This window comes from Gambusia affinis, linkage group LG06, assembly GCF_019740435.1.
Source record: "Gambusia affinis linkage group LG06, SWU_Gaff_1.0, whole genome shotgun sequence".
NCBI lineage: Eukaryota > Metazoa > Chordata > Actinopteri > Cyprinodontiformes > Poeciliidae > Gambusia > Gambusia affinis.
The window spans coordinates 10,646,536-10,661,220 of NC_057873.1; the positions used below are offsets into that span (position 1 = coordinate 10,646,536).

A 14,685-nucleotide genomic window follows, 5' to 3' on the forward strand; every position below is an offset into this window, starting at 1 on the left:
TTGAAAAAATAAAATAAAATAAAACTTTTTTGTGCAATCATGCAATGAAGATCCACATTTCATTACCCAACTGTGCTTTTGTTAGTGTACATTTGCAGCTGCAAAAAATTTTAGAATTCTAAAATATGTTCCATCGTGAAAAGTGTGCAAAAGCCTATTTTTTCATTCATAGAAAAAAATAAGATGAATCAAAGTCATTTTTATTTTGACCATTACAGTAACTATGCTTGTAAATGTTTTAATGTTGAATCAACTTTTTTTCATGCAAGCAGGGAATGATTGTCTGCTCCTCTTAATGAGCTTCTTCCAGAACTCAATGTCAAACTACATGTTGCCAATGAAAAATGTCTTTAATACAATGCACAAATCCCATAAAACTCTAGAATATTTGCAACTGATATGTGACAAGACTCATAATGACAAAATATTTTTTAAAATCTAACCATTTCAGCTTCTTGGGAGACATAACACTCAAACCCTAATCTTAATTATGAAGTATCTAGTGCTGGTAGCTCATGAAAGTCAGACCATCACATAAAAGGGTCATCATTATTAAACACCCTTATGTGTAAAAAAATATCTATCCTCAAGTTTTTATTCTCTCAGTCAATCATGGCATGATTGAAGGCACAAAAAGTGGAGCAAGTGATAATTTGGACAAAATTAGGAAATAACATCAGTGCCATAGAAAACATCACAGGAAGAATATTCCTGATTCCTCTAGTTACTTACAGTACAAAAAAAGCAACACTTACAAATATTGACAGAAAAGTTTTCCTTACTGTGGAAAGTAAACAATAAATCAGAGAAATAATACAAAATCAAGAGGATTAACAAATCCTTTATGCCCAGAGAACCCACACCGGTATATTTTAAAAGTTGTTAGGAATAGGCATAAACAAGAACATTTAATCCAAAAAGCAGACCTTTTAACTTGCATCTTAAATAAAAAAACTGAACTAAAAGCAGCCGTAGTCAAATTTAATAGTACATAAATATGCACGAGTGCTTTGCAATAATGAGCTCTTATTAAGAGCAAATCTTTATTAAGATGTAAGGGGGAAGTATTCTTGATTATGCCTACGAAGCCACTGTAGTTCCAGTCAGCCTGGTGAGTGGAGAGCAAGCTTGCTGGACAAGGTCAGGTCCTCCAGGATCACAAGGGTCTGGGTAGAAAAACAGAAGACACAATAAGACTAATTCTGTTAAGAGAAACATTAATTTAATAATGAAATTATTTCTGACTTACGGCTTTGACATCACTCATCAGCGGCACCCATTCCTTTGACCTCCTCACTTTCCCTCATCTATTGACAGCGAAACATGGTAGTGAGAAGTGTGCACAGTTACAACTTACTTTTCCTATTCATACATCTTGAAGACTTTTTATTTTTAGTTTTAAAAAATGTAATCACTGTAGAACAAATGATTCCCACTGAGTAAATGCTGTAGAATCACAGGAACATAAGAACTATGGTGTGTTTTAATCACATTATTACTTATTTGCTACAATAAAGGAAAAGTTCAATATTCTTTGTCATAGACTTCAATATGTGAAAATTATCTAAGGTGCAGATTCATTACAGAAAGCAATATTTCAAGTCTTTGTTTCTAGTTATTTTAATGATTACAACTTAGAGATAATGAAACCTCAAAACTTAGTATCTTGGGAAATTATAATAAAGTATAAGATCAATATAAAAAAACGATGTTTTAGGGACAAATGTGAGGCTTCTGGATAGCACGTCAATGCACTCAATACTTGGTTGGGGCTCCTTCTGCATGAATTACTGCATCTATGCAGCTTGGCATGGAGGTGATCAGCCTGTGGCACTTTATGGATTGAATGGATTTTGCTTGACTATTCTTTCAAGATAACAGCTGATTACAGGTAAAAACAGTTAAAACTATAAAAATTATGAATATGCTCAGATCCAGTAGTGTGAACAACCAGCTTCTTCAGCCATAACATTTTGGATCTTACCCTCCTTGTGGACATTTGTCAAATACATGATTGTGTGACCATTACATAACGTTTATACAGTTTTTCGTTAATTTGGGGTAAAATCTAATATTCTAATTTTTTTTTTTGCCATAATCAAAATGAGAGTAAATAAAGACTTAAAATATTTAATTTCACTTGTATTGAATTTAAATGAGTTTCACTTTCATAAAACTGGGTGAAAATGATGAAGTCATGCTAGTAAGTTAAATTAGTATCCTAAGTCTTGAGCTGTACCTGTATGGAGGAGGAAGTGGAGATTGCAGTTTGATTCTCATCACTAGATGTCACCATAACCTCAAAATGTGACTTTAAAAAGGCATTTCTCAAGGTGGATTGATTATGTTGGATCCATTCAATACATGCAGTCAAAGGTGCAGTCAAATGTAGACACATTAAATCTGCCACATAATACTTTAATTTACACTTACAGCACACAGTCCAAAGAAGCTGGTTTTAGAATATTTGTATTAGGTCATTTCCTTTGTATGAAGGGATGTACTAAGCCTCAATCCATTTGTCAATCCAGCAAAACAGCTGCCTGTGGAAGTGGGTAAACAAACGCTTTTCCACCTGGACACAGTGGGATAAGTGGGAAACGACAGAAATTGAAATGGCGGGAAACGGAAGTCAACAAACTTTACAGCAAAAGCCCACTTCCACAACAAATCAAAATATAGCAATTATAACATTTCTTTTACTTTTTGAATGAAGCTCTCCATCTTGTTTTGTAGTCCCAGCCACTTGAATTCAACAGTGACTAACTTGTAGGCACACATGTGAGGACAGTTTTTGCTGTTGGCAAGCTCATTCTGCAGATTTAGACAAAAAGCAAAAATTAACAAGATAAGTTAAATAAGTAAATAAAAAAAACCCTTTAAGGTACTTTAATCATAAAATAATATTCTGTACCTGCCACCCAGGTTTCAGAGGGCCTCTTCCTGTCTTCTCTGACTTAAAGATGGCAGGATCTTCTTCCTTTTTGTAGTCCTGTAAAAATCAAGGAAGCATGTAAAATAGCAATAAGACAAGGAAATAAGTAATAACTCCTTTACTGAATGGTAAGCAAAGATACAACTTTCCTGGGTTCCACCATTTGTATTATTATTTATATATTTGCATAAATCCAAGTAGATTGAAAAACATGCATAAAATCTGGATATATGTATTTTCAGCAGAAATTTCATTTTTCATTATTCTTTTCTTCATATCTCTAACAGATCTGTTAGAGATATGACACAGATGGCAAACTAAATGGTGCCATCTTTATCCCTTTATTATTATAGGCCATTACCTACCAATCAAAATGCTTTTTCACCCTTTTTCCTTTCTATTAACAAAGTCATTACGATTTAATTTCTGACCTTATAACTTCAATGTTTTGGAATTTCTTCAAAAATTTATGTTTTATTTCTTAGCAATGTGAAAATATTTATGGTAAATTTACAGAGCTAAAAGTAAAATTGCAGAAAATATGACTGAAGATTTATCATGTACACTTTAGAATTAGCTTCATTTGAAAGCAACAATGTGAAGCAAGTTATTCTTACAGCATTCTGTAAAAAGGTAAAGTACTAAAAACGGCCTCTGAAGGTTATATTTAGAAGCATTCATCACGAAGAATCTGAGCTGAAAAGTTTCTAAAATGTTTTCTTACCTTTTCACTGATGCAGCTGTTATCTGCAATGTCAATTTTAACAACTTCAACTGCATCCCATTTCTCCACTTTATGTACCTGCAGAGTAGTGAAGAAAAAAATCTTCATGGTTTCATTGAACAGACAAATAAGTGGCAGTATTAAAACAAATAGCCGATTACAAAACAGACATGCTCTATGAACTCTGCATTGTAGAACCAACCGATGCTGTTGTTTCTTACTCATTCTGTGGTATGTTGGCAAGACCTAACAGACAGCATCCGGTTTAGGATTTTCAAAATAAAAGCTCCTTCAGACTCAATACATAGAACGGACACATTTAATTATTTCTTGCGCGGCCCGGTACCAATTGGTCCACGGACCGGTACCGGGGTGCGCGGCCCGGTGGTTGGGGACCACTGCTCTAAACTATAAATTACATCAATAAGCCCCTCCAGTTTTTCACAAATCTGCAAAATTCACACAAAAATAATCAAATCTCGACATTTTCTCTAATTTTACTGCAAATTTTCTCAAGATTGGTCTAAAACATTGAGTTTAAGTGACTGGTGATTCAGCCTTACTTGAAGTCAAGTTATAGTCCTTAATGAAAAGTCACATTTAACATCATACATTAGCATAAATATAAAAATCCTTACAAAAATTTCTAAATTGGCACCACAAAATCCTGGAAGAACCACTATTTATTGATATTTTAACAGTTCATTTGGATTTTTCATTATATCCTGGCACAACCAGCCTTTTAAGAACATTCAGACTTTTGATGTGGCCCAAAATGAAAATTTGTTTTACACCCCTGCCTTAGCACTTCCGAATAAAAGGTTTAGCGAGTACTTTCTTGGGTTTATATCAAAGATTGTGGTACACTTTTTCTGTTCATTAAGTTGACTGACAAGATTGTAAAAGTCCCGTCATAACCCATTTTAAAACATTAACTTTTACAAGGATAATGACTGTGGCCTAAATTCACAGTCTCACACATTCCTCCTGGTCTGCCTGGACTTGAACTGTGAGCCCAATTGTGTGTAATTTAGTCTCCAGTGGGATTGCTGCAGAAACTATTGGCATAAAGGTTTTGGGCTTCTGACCAATAGATTTCCCCTCTACACATCCAGGCTTTTTGGTTAAATGTTTTCTGTAAGTTAAAAGTAAATCTAATAGCAGTGGTGGACATTGCGACTTACATTCACTTGCTCACCCATATCAGGCTTGTGCCACGTCTCAATCTTGATCATGAACTTTTCTTTCATATAGACGTTCTGTAGTTGCAGGACAAAATGGTCAGTGAACAGGGAATATTAGTGTGTTCAACTTAAGAATGATTCACAAATACTTACTGTAAGGACTGTTTCAGAAGAGGAGGTGAATTGTGATCGAAGAAGAATTATGAGAAGAAATTTAAAAAGATGTAATTATAATCTGCAGATTTCAACATGGCCATACTTTTCTGCACTGAGGTTTATCTAAATCTCAGGGAAACAGGGTTCAACTGAGAAGGACTTGAGTGGGTTCAGTGTGTCACATGTTGCTGTATGTGTACACTGCAGTGTGACTTACTTGTACGGCAGTAGGGATATGCATTCCAGGCCTTCTCGTGGACCTCAAGAGAACCTTTTGGAGCGATCATGCGGACGAACGCTGGCACTTTGCTGCAGAGACAAACATGCAAAGTGAATGTTTTTTCTTGAAAAATGGTCCTCTGTTGTCATACTTTTTATACTGTATAAATTGAACAAACCCCACTCTATATGTAACATTTATACAGACTTATTAGTGGAGATTAATTTAAGCTTTTGCAATGTTCAACCACAATTTAGAGACAATAATGGTAACTTTAACATGAAGGAAAGTCAGAGTAAGAGGATTGTGACATGCATGAAGGGTTTGGCTAACCAAAGGTCACCTACCTTTGCAGGTGGTAGACCTTATGGGTATATTGCCCCTTCTCTCCATTCTCCTCGTATGGCTCGTTCTTCAGAACCTCCACACCTTCTCCTCCTCCTGTCTCATTTTTGCTGGCTTCTGCTACTGTGTACAGCTGCCCCACTTGGTACTGAAAAGAACCAAGAAATCAATTTAAAAAAAGTGTAAGTGTATAAGTCCTGACCCACTTATAAGGAATTTTTTTTTTCCCCCATTATTGGAATAACACAAAAGGTCAAAGAAATAATTTCTATTTAATATTTTCACATTACAACCACAAATGTCGATGTGCTCCATGGTTTCCCCCAGCGAATTATAAGCCTGGCGGGCCACCAGACTTTACTTGTGCCCTCACAAGCATCGCAATAACAACTAAACTAAGCATCGTTTAGTTATTTAAGTTTTTTCTTTTAAATGTTTGCATTTTTTAAATACTTTATAGTTGATGGTCAGGTATTAATCTTCCAATCTTTCAAGAACACATAATTATCAAGTGATATATTCAAATTTCCTGTCAACTTTAAACATTTTTTACTCAAAAACACGATGGGCCAGTGGAAGAATGGCTGCCCCAGCACCCAACCACCAGGCTTAGCAGGTTTTTTGGGGGAAACCGTGTACCGGTACTCTATTTTGATTTCCTGTGATAGAAAAAAAAACAAACAGAAGTACATAATTATTGAGTAAGAAATAAATATCTAAAAAATTTAGAATGCATTATCCAATAGGCCCTCTGTTTCTAACTGCCTTTCAATGCAATTACAGCTGCAAGTAATGGGGGTCCTTCACCCTTAGGGATCCACCAATATAAAAATAAATTTGGGCTAAACAGCGGCTATGGCCGTTAACCAATATTTACTGACATATTCTATACATTTCCTTACACTTTCAAAACTATGCTTCAGTTAAACACTCCAACAATCCTGCACTGCCTCACCATCACTGTTACATGATTGAACAAATAGCACATGGTCCCTCCAGAATTCTCTTTTTGCATTTTAGGAAATAAAATGTTTATTTTGTTATTTTAAAAAGCTTTCTTTATGCATTTCTAATATTGTATAGAAAATCTTAAGTGGCTAAATGAAAAATCTGAATGTCCAAATGTTTTTAACCCGATGAATCATACTAATCAATAATCTATTAGTTAAATAATCATTAGCTGCAGCTCATGTCATTTGTTCACTAAAAAAAAAAAAACCTCTGAGTCCCCCACAGAACATATGGATTTATACTGAAATGAAAATTACACACAAGTTTGTTCTGATTGTGGGAGGTGAAGTTCTGCGTTGGCCTCAAGTCCTAAAATCTTTGACCAGTTGGAATAATTTGCTTAGGGTGATTTGCAAGATTATCCTCAAGTACATAACACACTTAAATAAAATTGTCTTCATGAACAGAGTCACCAAAACATCTCGGCACTGAGGTACTAATTATCCCCACATGCTAGACAGCCAAGGCTACAAAGTTAGCATTTAGCTAGGATGCTACATTTGCCAACTAAAGTCAAGGATCTTTCTAAGCTGTTGCTTTGAATATTTCGGAGTGTGCCAACACGACTCAGGTGTAGTCAGATTTACATCTGTTTAAGTGTCAGAGAAGAACGTGATGACTATGTAAAGCACTTCTAGAAGTCAACACAAATAATACATGTTGAAAATATTTCAAAAATGTTATTCAAAGTGCTCTGAATAACAGGAGAGCTATGTAAGAGAAGCTTATAAAGAGCAGCACTAATCAATCATAAACAGTTTTACAGCCACTACCAATTTAATGCTTTATTAGAGGAAAAGCAGCTGGGTGAGCTTCTCTCTAACTTGGCTTTCTTCTTCGTCCTCCCAGGTCAGGCAGAACTGCTGTGGCACTGGAAACGGTGACTTGCACCTTGGGTGTAGTCGGTTTTGACACACACTCTGACAAAACAAAAAGGCTTGTCGACTGTTTTATGCAACGCTGAGACGCCTGATCCACCAGGGCAGCTGCTATGTCATCATGAGGCATGCTTACGAGTGGGCTACAGTTGAAGAGGAACTGTTATAGCTGGTGCTTCAAGCAGCCCAGACGCACACATAAAAAGCCATAATCTTGTATTTGGATTCAGACAAACCCTCTGTTAGTCAGAAGCAAGGCGTTGCTACGGCCCGACAACTTGTTTTGGAAGCACTGGATGTTCAGTTTCTCCTTTGTGATGAGGAATGCTACCTGCCACGAAGAACCAGTCTGACTTACCAACGACAAAAGCAGGCAGAAGGAAACAAACGGTCATCAGCAAGTAGCAACCAGAAAACAACAACTGCTACAGCTTCTGGCACAGAACTGCGTCAACAGGCTGGTCAAAGAAAAAGACAGCCTGCTACAAACTGACAGGGACAAGGTGTGTATTTTAAAGTTGAACAAGAGCTATAATGACCACAGTACAAGGACTGAGTCATACAAATAAACCTCAGAATAACTTTAGTATCAATCTGACCAAAATTTGAAGCTCCTTTTTGAGTCAGACCTGAATAAACATTCTGCCATTCAGAATATGTGTAATTTATTTTTTGATGCAATAATAAAATTAGTCAGGCCTTTCCATTTTAACCTGTTTTTCATTGGATTCATCACAGATTCAAGGTAATTAATTTAGCAAATGTGGCTCTCTGAGGTTTTCCAGGTAGGATTTGTTAGGTGTTCCAGATTTTAGACATCCAGCCATCATCTGTATCTAATCTGGGATCAGTTCACACCCACTTGACCCAGATTCTCTGGGGGAATCCAAAGCCAAAAGAGAAACTGATTCCCTACAGCGTGTCCTGGTTCCTCTCCCTTGCCATAGAGTAGGGATGCAAACAATTAATCAGCTTGCAATTGTTCATTAGATTAAAATTAGTTCCAATCGATTAACTAATAATGGCAGGGCGATCCCAGACCAGCAAAATAATAATAATAATAATAATAATAATAATAATAATAATAATAATAATAATAATAATAATAATAATAACATGTGTAGGATGCAAAATGCTAATTATGCTGTTCTGTTTTCAAATATAAACATTTGATATGTTCATTCAGCCGAGCTGCATGATGGCATCAACTTCTCAAACGAAAATTACTGATGTGCTACAACCGCAAAAATACTAACGTTTTATGTAAACATTTAAACAGAAACAGCTGATTCCTTTCTGTGACTTGTGGTCCAAAATGTCCATATTTTGACAACAAACCGGACACAATTATCTAAACTACCGTATTTTCCGGACTATAGAGCGCACCTCACTATAAGCCACCCACAAAGTTGTTGTTTTTTTTGTTGTTGTTGTTGTTTTTTTTAACTGGAAACGTAGTACGAGCTATAAGCCGCTGGTATCTCCGCCGCTTTCGGTTTTTCACAAGGACGCAGCCCTACGTCTAAAAACGCCGAACCATGGATTCGTTCATGCAGAGCTTACGTGCAGCGGCTACCGATCTGTACTGCCAGATCGATAGCCTTCAATTTAAAAGCGGCATCATATGAACTTCTTCGTGTGGTTTCCATGATGAGGGGTATGAGTTTGAAAATATTTCTCTGTCGTGCCCGCTGCTAGCATGTGCTTGTTCTAAATAAAAATGAGCGCTTTCTTCTTTGATTTCCAATTTTGTCTTACAATGATTCACTTCCTGCTAAAGAGCCCCCTGGTGGTTGAAGAAAAATCCACAGAAAAGTCGCACCAGGCTACAAGCCGCATGGTTCAAAGCATGGGAAAAAAGTTGCGACTTATAGTCCGAAACATACGGTACAATATATTCTGACCCTTTTCATTCAATTCATCTTTTTTATTTCCATTTATGTTGTTTAAAACCTGATAATATGACAGATTCAACTGACTCAAAATTGAGAATATTTTAAATAGAAGGTTAGTCAGTAATTCTGAAAGAATATTATATCATTTTGATATGAATTACTGGCCATAAAAACACAATAATGCAAGCCAAGGCCAGAACTGAGATCTACGTTTCTCTGACTGTAGACACCCTTGATGCATTAGCATGCATTATTAATTTGTAACTCCCCAGATGAAAACTTCATGAAACCTGAGCTAAAGGAAGGGTTCCACTTTTTTACCTGTTTAGCGCTAGATGAGAAGCCTAGCTCTTGTGTCAGAGTGATACATTCATCTGACCCAAGCATAGTGTAATAGGAACCAGGTCAGCCACTAGCATGGCTGATCCAACTTTGGGAAGTAAACTCTTCACCTCCACTCTGTCAAAATATAAAACAGGTAACAGCCATCCATTTGGGTGAGATGATTTTGAATGTTGAAACTGCAAATCCACAATAAGCATTAGGATTGCACATGGTATCCCTAAATTATATCCAATGTGATCAAAGTCAAGATGGCGTAAACATCCCTGTTGCTCAACTAACAGGTGAACCAACTTGTCACACTGAGGGGAGGAAAAGCCAGTCTCACAACAAACTGGTTACGTGCTTGAGTGAAATGCTTGCTTCTGCTCTGTGTGACACACTAGGAAAAAAGACTTCTCTGTTTTAAATGACATTTGGATTAAAATGCACAATGAATGAAAAGGGAGGGACTCATCTAACAGTGCAGGGAGAGGTGAAGAAACAGAACCTGCTCAACTGAATATTCAGGAAAAACCATCATTAAGGTAAATTAACCCTGACCAAACACACTCCTGGCTAACACTTAATCTTCAAGAGCGGTGACCAATATTCTCCAACATGAATCATCTTGAAGAAACAGCAGGGTCAGAATCACAAACTGAAATAAGTCAGTCACCGGCATTCACTGCTGTTTCACACTGTGATGTGAAGCCATCTATGCTCATAAATAATCACCATCTGCTTAGGCAGGAAAACTAAAAAAAACATATTTTCAAAATCAGAATGAGCAAAAATTCCTACACCTTAGAAAAGCTGCTGATAAAAAATTAGGCACAAAATTCTGATAGCTGTATCTCTGACTGTGCAAGAAAGCGACAAAAACAAAATATTCTGCAGATAAAAGACAGAGAGTATCCAACACATATCTAAATATAAAACATGTACAGTCTGTTGAAATCAATAATCTTGATATGATTGAAAGTGAAGTAAATAAATGAGTACCTCCTCGACTGAGATGGGCAGGACAATCTGGCTGTAAGAGAGAGGGAGAGGAAAAACAAACATAACTCATTAGAGTGCACACATCAGCGGGAAGCGATGAAAACACGCAAGTTATAGATTTACTGCTGAGACATCACATCTGTACAAAGAGAAATTATAAAGCGTTTCCTCTTTTCTAACAGTGACTACATGATCCTGTGGGGTTTAGAGGAACAGTACAATCTGCAAATACTAATATTTACCCAGGATAATTAAAAGTTCCCAAGAAGGTACAGTAAAGGCAAAGCCTGGAAAAGTCACTTTCAGATTTAAGCCGAGTTTCATTGTAAAACTAAGTACTATATATACTTCTTTTTCTGGAAAGAAAAAAAACACACACTTGAATCCACAGTGAAAGGATGACCTTCATGGTCCACTCAGAGATGAGGAAACAGCTGCATTTATGGGCCACTTTAACACACAACTCATCTAACTTCCACTACACGTGAGCTGAAATATACAGTAGGACTCAGAGAGATAAGGTTGGTCAGGCACAGGCGAGGAAGACTTGAGATCAATAACAGGTAAAACCAAGGCCTCGCCCCATGGATCACACAGTTATGAAGAAAAGATACAAACATATGTTTATTTTTCCTATTTGCACACTACAACCAGAACGTCGATGAAAAAAGTGCACTTATACAATACACACTGTACACTGGGAGGTAGCAAAGCATGTGATCTTCTACTGGAGTCTCCACTATCACAGGAACAAAAAGAGCAGGAAGAGGAAATTATGAAGCTGCAATCAAGACGTGTCCCATAAAGCGAATAAACAAGTCTGGAGTTTTTAGTGGAAACTTTGTCTTTTGAGTGTCTGTCTGCATTCTTTGTCCTCCTATACAATAGTGAATTAATGACTCACTGTTGTCAGTCTAGCGGAGCTTGAATATTTCATAAGACAGATCAGAGTGGAAGAGGAGCTTTAAAGGCATCAACCTGTTGCCTACTGGGCTAAAAATAAGATCAGATGCTTGAATTCAAAAGAAGAAAAGAAACAGTTCAAATGGTTTCATGTTCTTCTAGCACTAGTATGACCTAAAGGCACATCCAGCTTTATTAGGGACTGTAATTAACATGGCTCAGCCTGGTAATGTACTTTGCACCGTGGTCAGATGACAGTCAGAGCTGGATGTCGTCCCAGCAATAATGTGCATATGACAAGAAGTGATCAACTATAGGCGCTCATAAGCCCAAACACTTGTCTTGTAAGGAAAGTGTTTAAAGAAATGCAGCAACAACGTCCTCTTGAAAACTTACCGGTATGTTTCATTTAATGCAATCCTACATCTTATTAAATAATACTTCTTTTTAGCGTGGGATTATAGTTTCAGGAAAGGAAATGGAGTGGGGGAATAACTCACTGCTCCGTTAGCCTCCGTCTTCCTGTTCATTAAACCGCTCTGGAGTCCAATTTCAACACTGAACTCCATTATACCGCTGTTTCAGGCGCAATTTAGTAAACCTGCTTAAGCCGAAGTTTCATATACTCACGTAGGCGTTCAACCGCAATTATTTCTAAATATTCTCCTTTGCACATTTGCTAAATCAAAAAAATTGAGAGAAACAGGAAGAAATCTAAACGAAGTTCTGCGTTTAACAACTCTGGGATTACATTCTAAAATATGTAAAAAGACGCGGCTTTTGAGGGAAAAAAAGCAAGTAAAAACGAGTCATACAGTATGAAACATTCATTTTACGTTTTTAAAGTCTAGTTAGCAATTTACTAGCAGTTCATTAGATTTTATTTTAGTGCAGACTTTTCAAGTGGTCGAAGTGAAATGGAAACAACGCAGCGACTTAAAGTCAAAGCGTACTTACAACTCTTTAATCAGCATGGTGGCTGTGCCTCCGTCCAAACGTCCGTGTCTGAGTGTGGAATGAGCCGAACCGAGCTGTTCATTCACTGCTTTGAAAGGGTTTTTCTTCCTGTTAGATGCCGTGTGTGTAGAAGGGGCGCGGCCGAGGAGGAGTCCCCACCTTGTTTCAGGTAACTAGCAGTTGCGTTCAGGTTCTGTCGGAAAATAATCAACCAGCTTTACCAGTTTTTCTCGAGCTACACGTTTCGCTACTGGCTGAAATACGAACCAAATGTATGCACCGCACAAATAAAATGTAGTTTCATTGTGCATGTTACTACAAAACTACTCTATGTTTTTATATCCACCCCTGACATTATGTGAAATTGACGAACCAGAGTCCATTGATATGCCCAGTGTGCAGTGGCGGTGTTTCTGATATGAGCGACATGGGCAGCGTCCCAAGGCGCTCTGAATACTTTATAGCTAAACAATTTTCCTTTATTGGAAAGAATTATAGATGTTCAGAAGCAATTTCCTGACAAACTCTAACATATTCTGTACAATTTAGCAGAGAAGATACGTATACCCAACCTGACATAAAACCAGCAACAGTGTTAATCCAAAAAAAAGCCCACATTTTCTATTATGCTGGTCTGGGGACTAAAACACTTTATCACTCAGCCTGAAGGTGTGTTGAAGTCATCCAGAAATCATTAATACTGACTATATGCTTAACTGGGTGACTTGCATTTCTTACTATGTTTAAAATGAGTATCACTCACTCCGAGTGATACTTTGAACACGATGACCACACACAATATGGTCATCGTGTTCAGACCATATTCTAGACATGTACTTCTGTGTGCTTCTGGAAACACACAACCTCATGCTCTCTACTGAACTGCCTCACCCCTTTATCACCACGTCTTTGTCTTTTATGGGAGATACAACAATAATAAGATAAAAACAATGTTTTTCGCCTCTCAGTTGTTGCCATTACCAAATGTAGATTTCCTTGAACTGGAAAACAAGAGTAGCTATAAATATCACAAATGGGAAAAATGGCTCATAAAACAGATTTTAATGGAAAATTGTTTACCTACGTCCATTGTTGATTTTTTATAGTGAGCATAGTTTTAAATGAACAAATCCAATATTCATTCTTTCTTTTCTACACCAGAGAACTAATGAATTAACTACAAAGTTATAAGACATAGTTATGCTAATTTTTTAAGTAATAAATCACAATGTGAATCTCAACTATTCCTGTTTTTTTATTATACTTCTTTTTATAAAATTATTCAGGCCATTTTATTATTGTATTCAATCATTCATTTATTTTATTTGCCATTTTTATTTCCTTTTTATTGGTTTGGTTTGCAGTTTCACTCATTGTCCATTCACACCATCAGTATGTCACAGTGGTTTATGGTATGTGTTTTTAATTGCTATGTTTTCTAAGAGTGTTATAAATCTTTCAGAAGGACAACTATGTGTATGAATGCTTATGTTAAGCATTATATTTCTTAATAGTTCTGTCCTTTTTCATTTTTTGTTTCCTACCAAATCACTTCAAGTTTTCTTCATCAAAAGTGTGTGTACTACAATCTTCCAATTTTGCTAGTTCTTTCTCAAAATGTTAGACAAACATCCTGGAAACAGCTGCTTTGCAGAACTCCTGGAAGGACTTTATGTTTTCCGTTGTTTCAATCAACAGTTCTCTTGCTGAGATGTTCCTACTCACTAGGGTTTGCAAGCAATCGTTTCTACTAAGAAAATCATTTGCAGACTAAGACTGGAGCCAGCATTTGTTTCATAAATGCAAATTACAAGCAATTCATTTTTTTAACACTAGATGGTTCAGGTATTTTTTCTCTGGTTGACCTGGAAAAAAGGTTGTAGTTTTAGTTGTGTCAGTCACTTAACTTTATACATTGAACAAATAGTTTCAAAAAGTATTTTTGTAAGAAAAGAATTTGGGTCAATTTTTTATTTATTTTTTTGCAGCCCAGCTGTACAAACATAACAATGCTGTCTAAATATTACCTTTAACATGGAAGTCTGACACCTAGTGATTTAGAAAAGTATTGTCTCTCCTTTTCTAAATCAGTACAAAAGGATTTAGAAAAACACTCAAACACTCCTGTTTTTTGTGCCATTAAAAACAGGA

The 14,685-nt window shown here is 36.5% G+C and overlaps 1 protein-coding gene and 1 long non-coding RNA gene across 2 annotated transcripts; both read right to left on the minus strand.

The window, feature by feature from the left end:
* Positions 1-179: 179 nt before the first annotated feature.
* LOC122832218 lies at positions 180-1,909 on the minus strand. The gene is made up of 2 exons (XR_006370815.1): positions 1,250-1,909; positions 180-1,166 (listed from the first exon to the last, which is right to left on the minus strand). It is a non-coding gene; the product is annotated as an uncharacterized LOC122832218 (long non-coding RNA).
* Positions 1,910-2,503: 594 nt separating this feature from the next.
* LOC122833052 (phosphatidylinositol transfer protein alpha isoform-like) lies at positions 2,504-12,687 on the minus strand. Its single transcript, XM_044120353.1, has 10 exons — positions 12,535-12,687; positions 10,675-10,705; positions 5,567-5,712; positions 5,217-5,308; positions 4,997-5,004; positions 4,844-4,918; positions 3,660-3,737; positions 2,915-2,992; positions 2,704-2,814; positions 2,504-2,575 (listed from the first exon to the last, which is right to left on the minus strand). The coding sequence occupies exons 1-10, from the start codon at positions 12,549-12,551 to the stop codon at positions 2,504-2,506; spliced, it is 708 nt and encodes a 235-aa protein (XP_043976288.1). The 5' UTR covers positions 12,552-12,687.
* Positions 12,688-14,685: the final 1,998 nt, after the last annotated feature.

Excerpts from the sequence above, each read along its gene's own strand:
- LOC122833052 (XM_044120353.1), bottom strand. Across the intron at positions 5,309-5,566 it reads AAGGTCTACCACCTGCAAAG|CAAAGTGCCAGCGTTCGTCC; the intron begins GTAGGTGACCTT and ends TTGTCTCTGCAG. Across the intron at positions 2,993-3,659 it reads ACAGCTGCATCAGTGAAAAG|GACTACAAAAAGGAAGAAGA; the intron begins GTAAGAAAACAT and ends TGATTTTTACAG.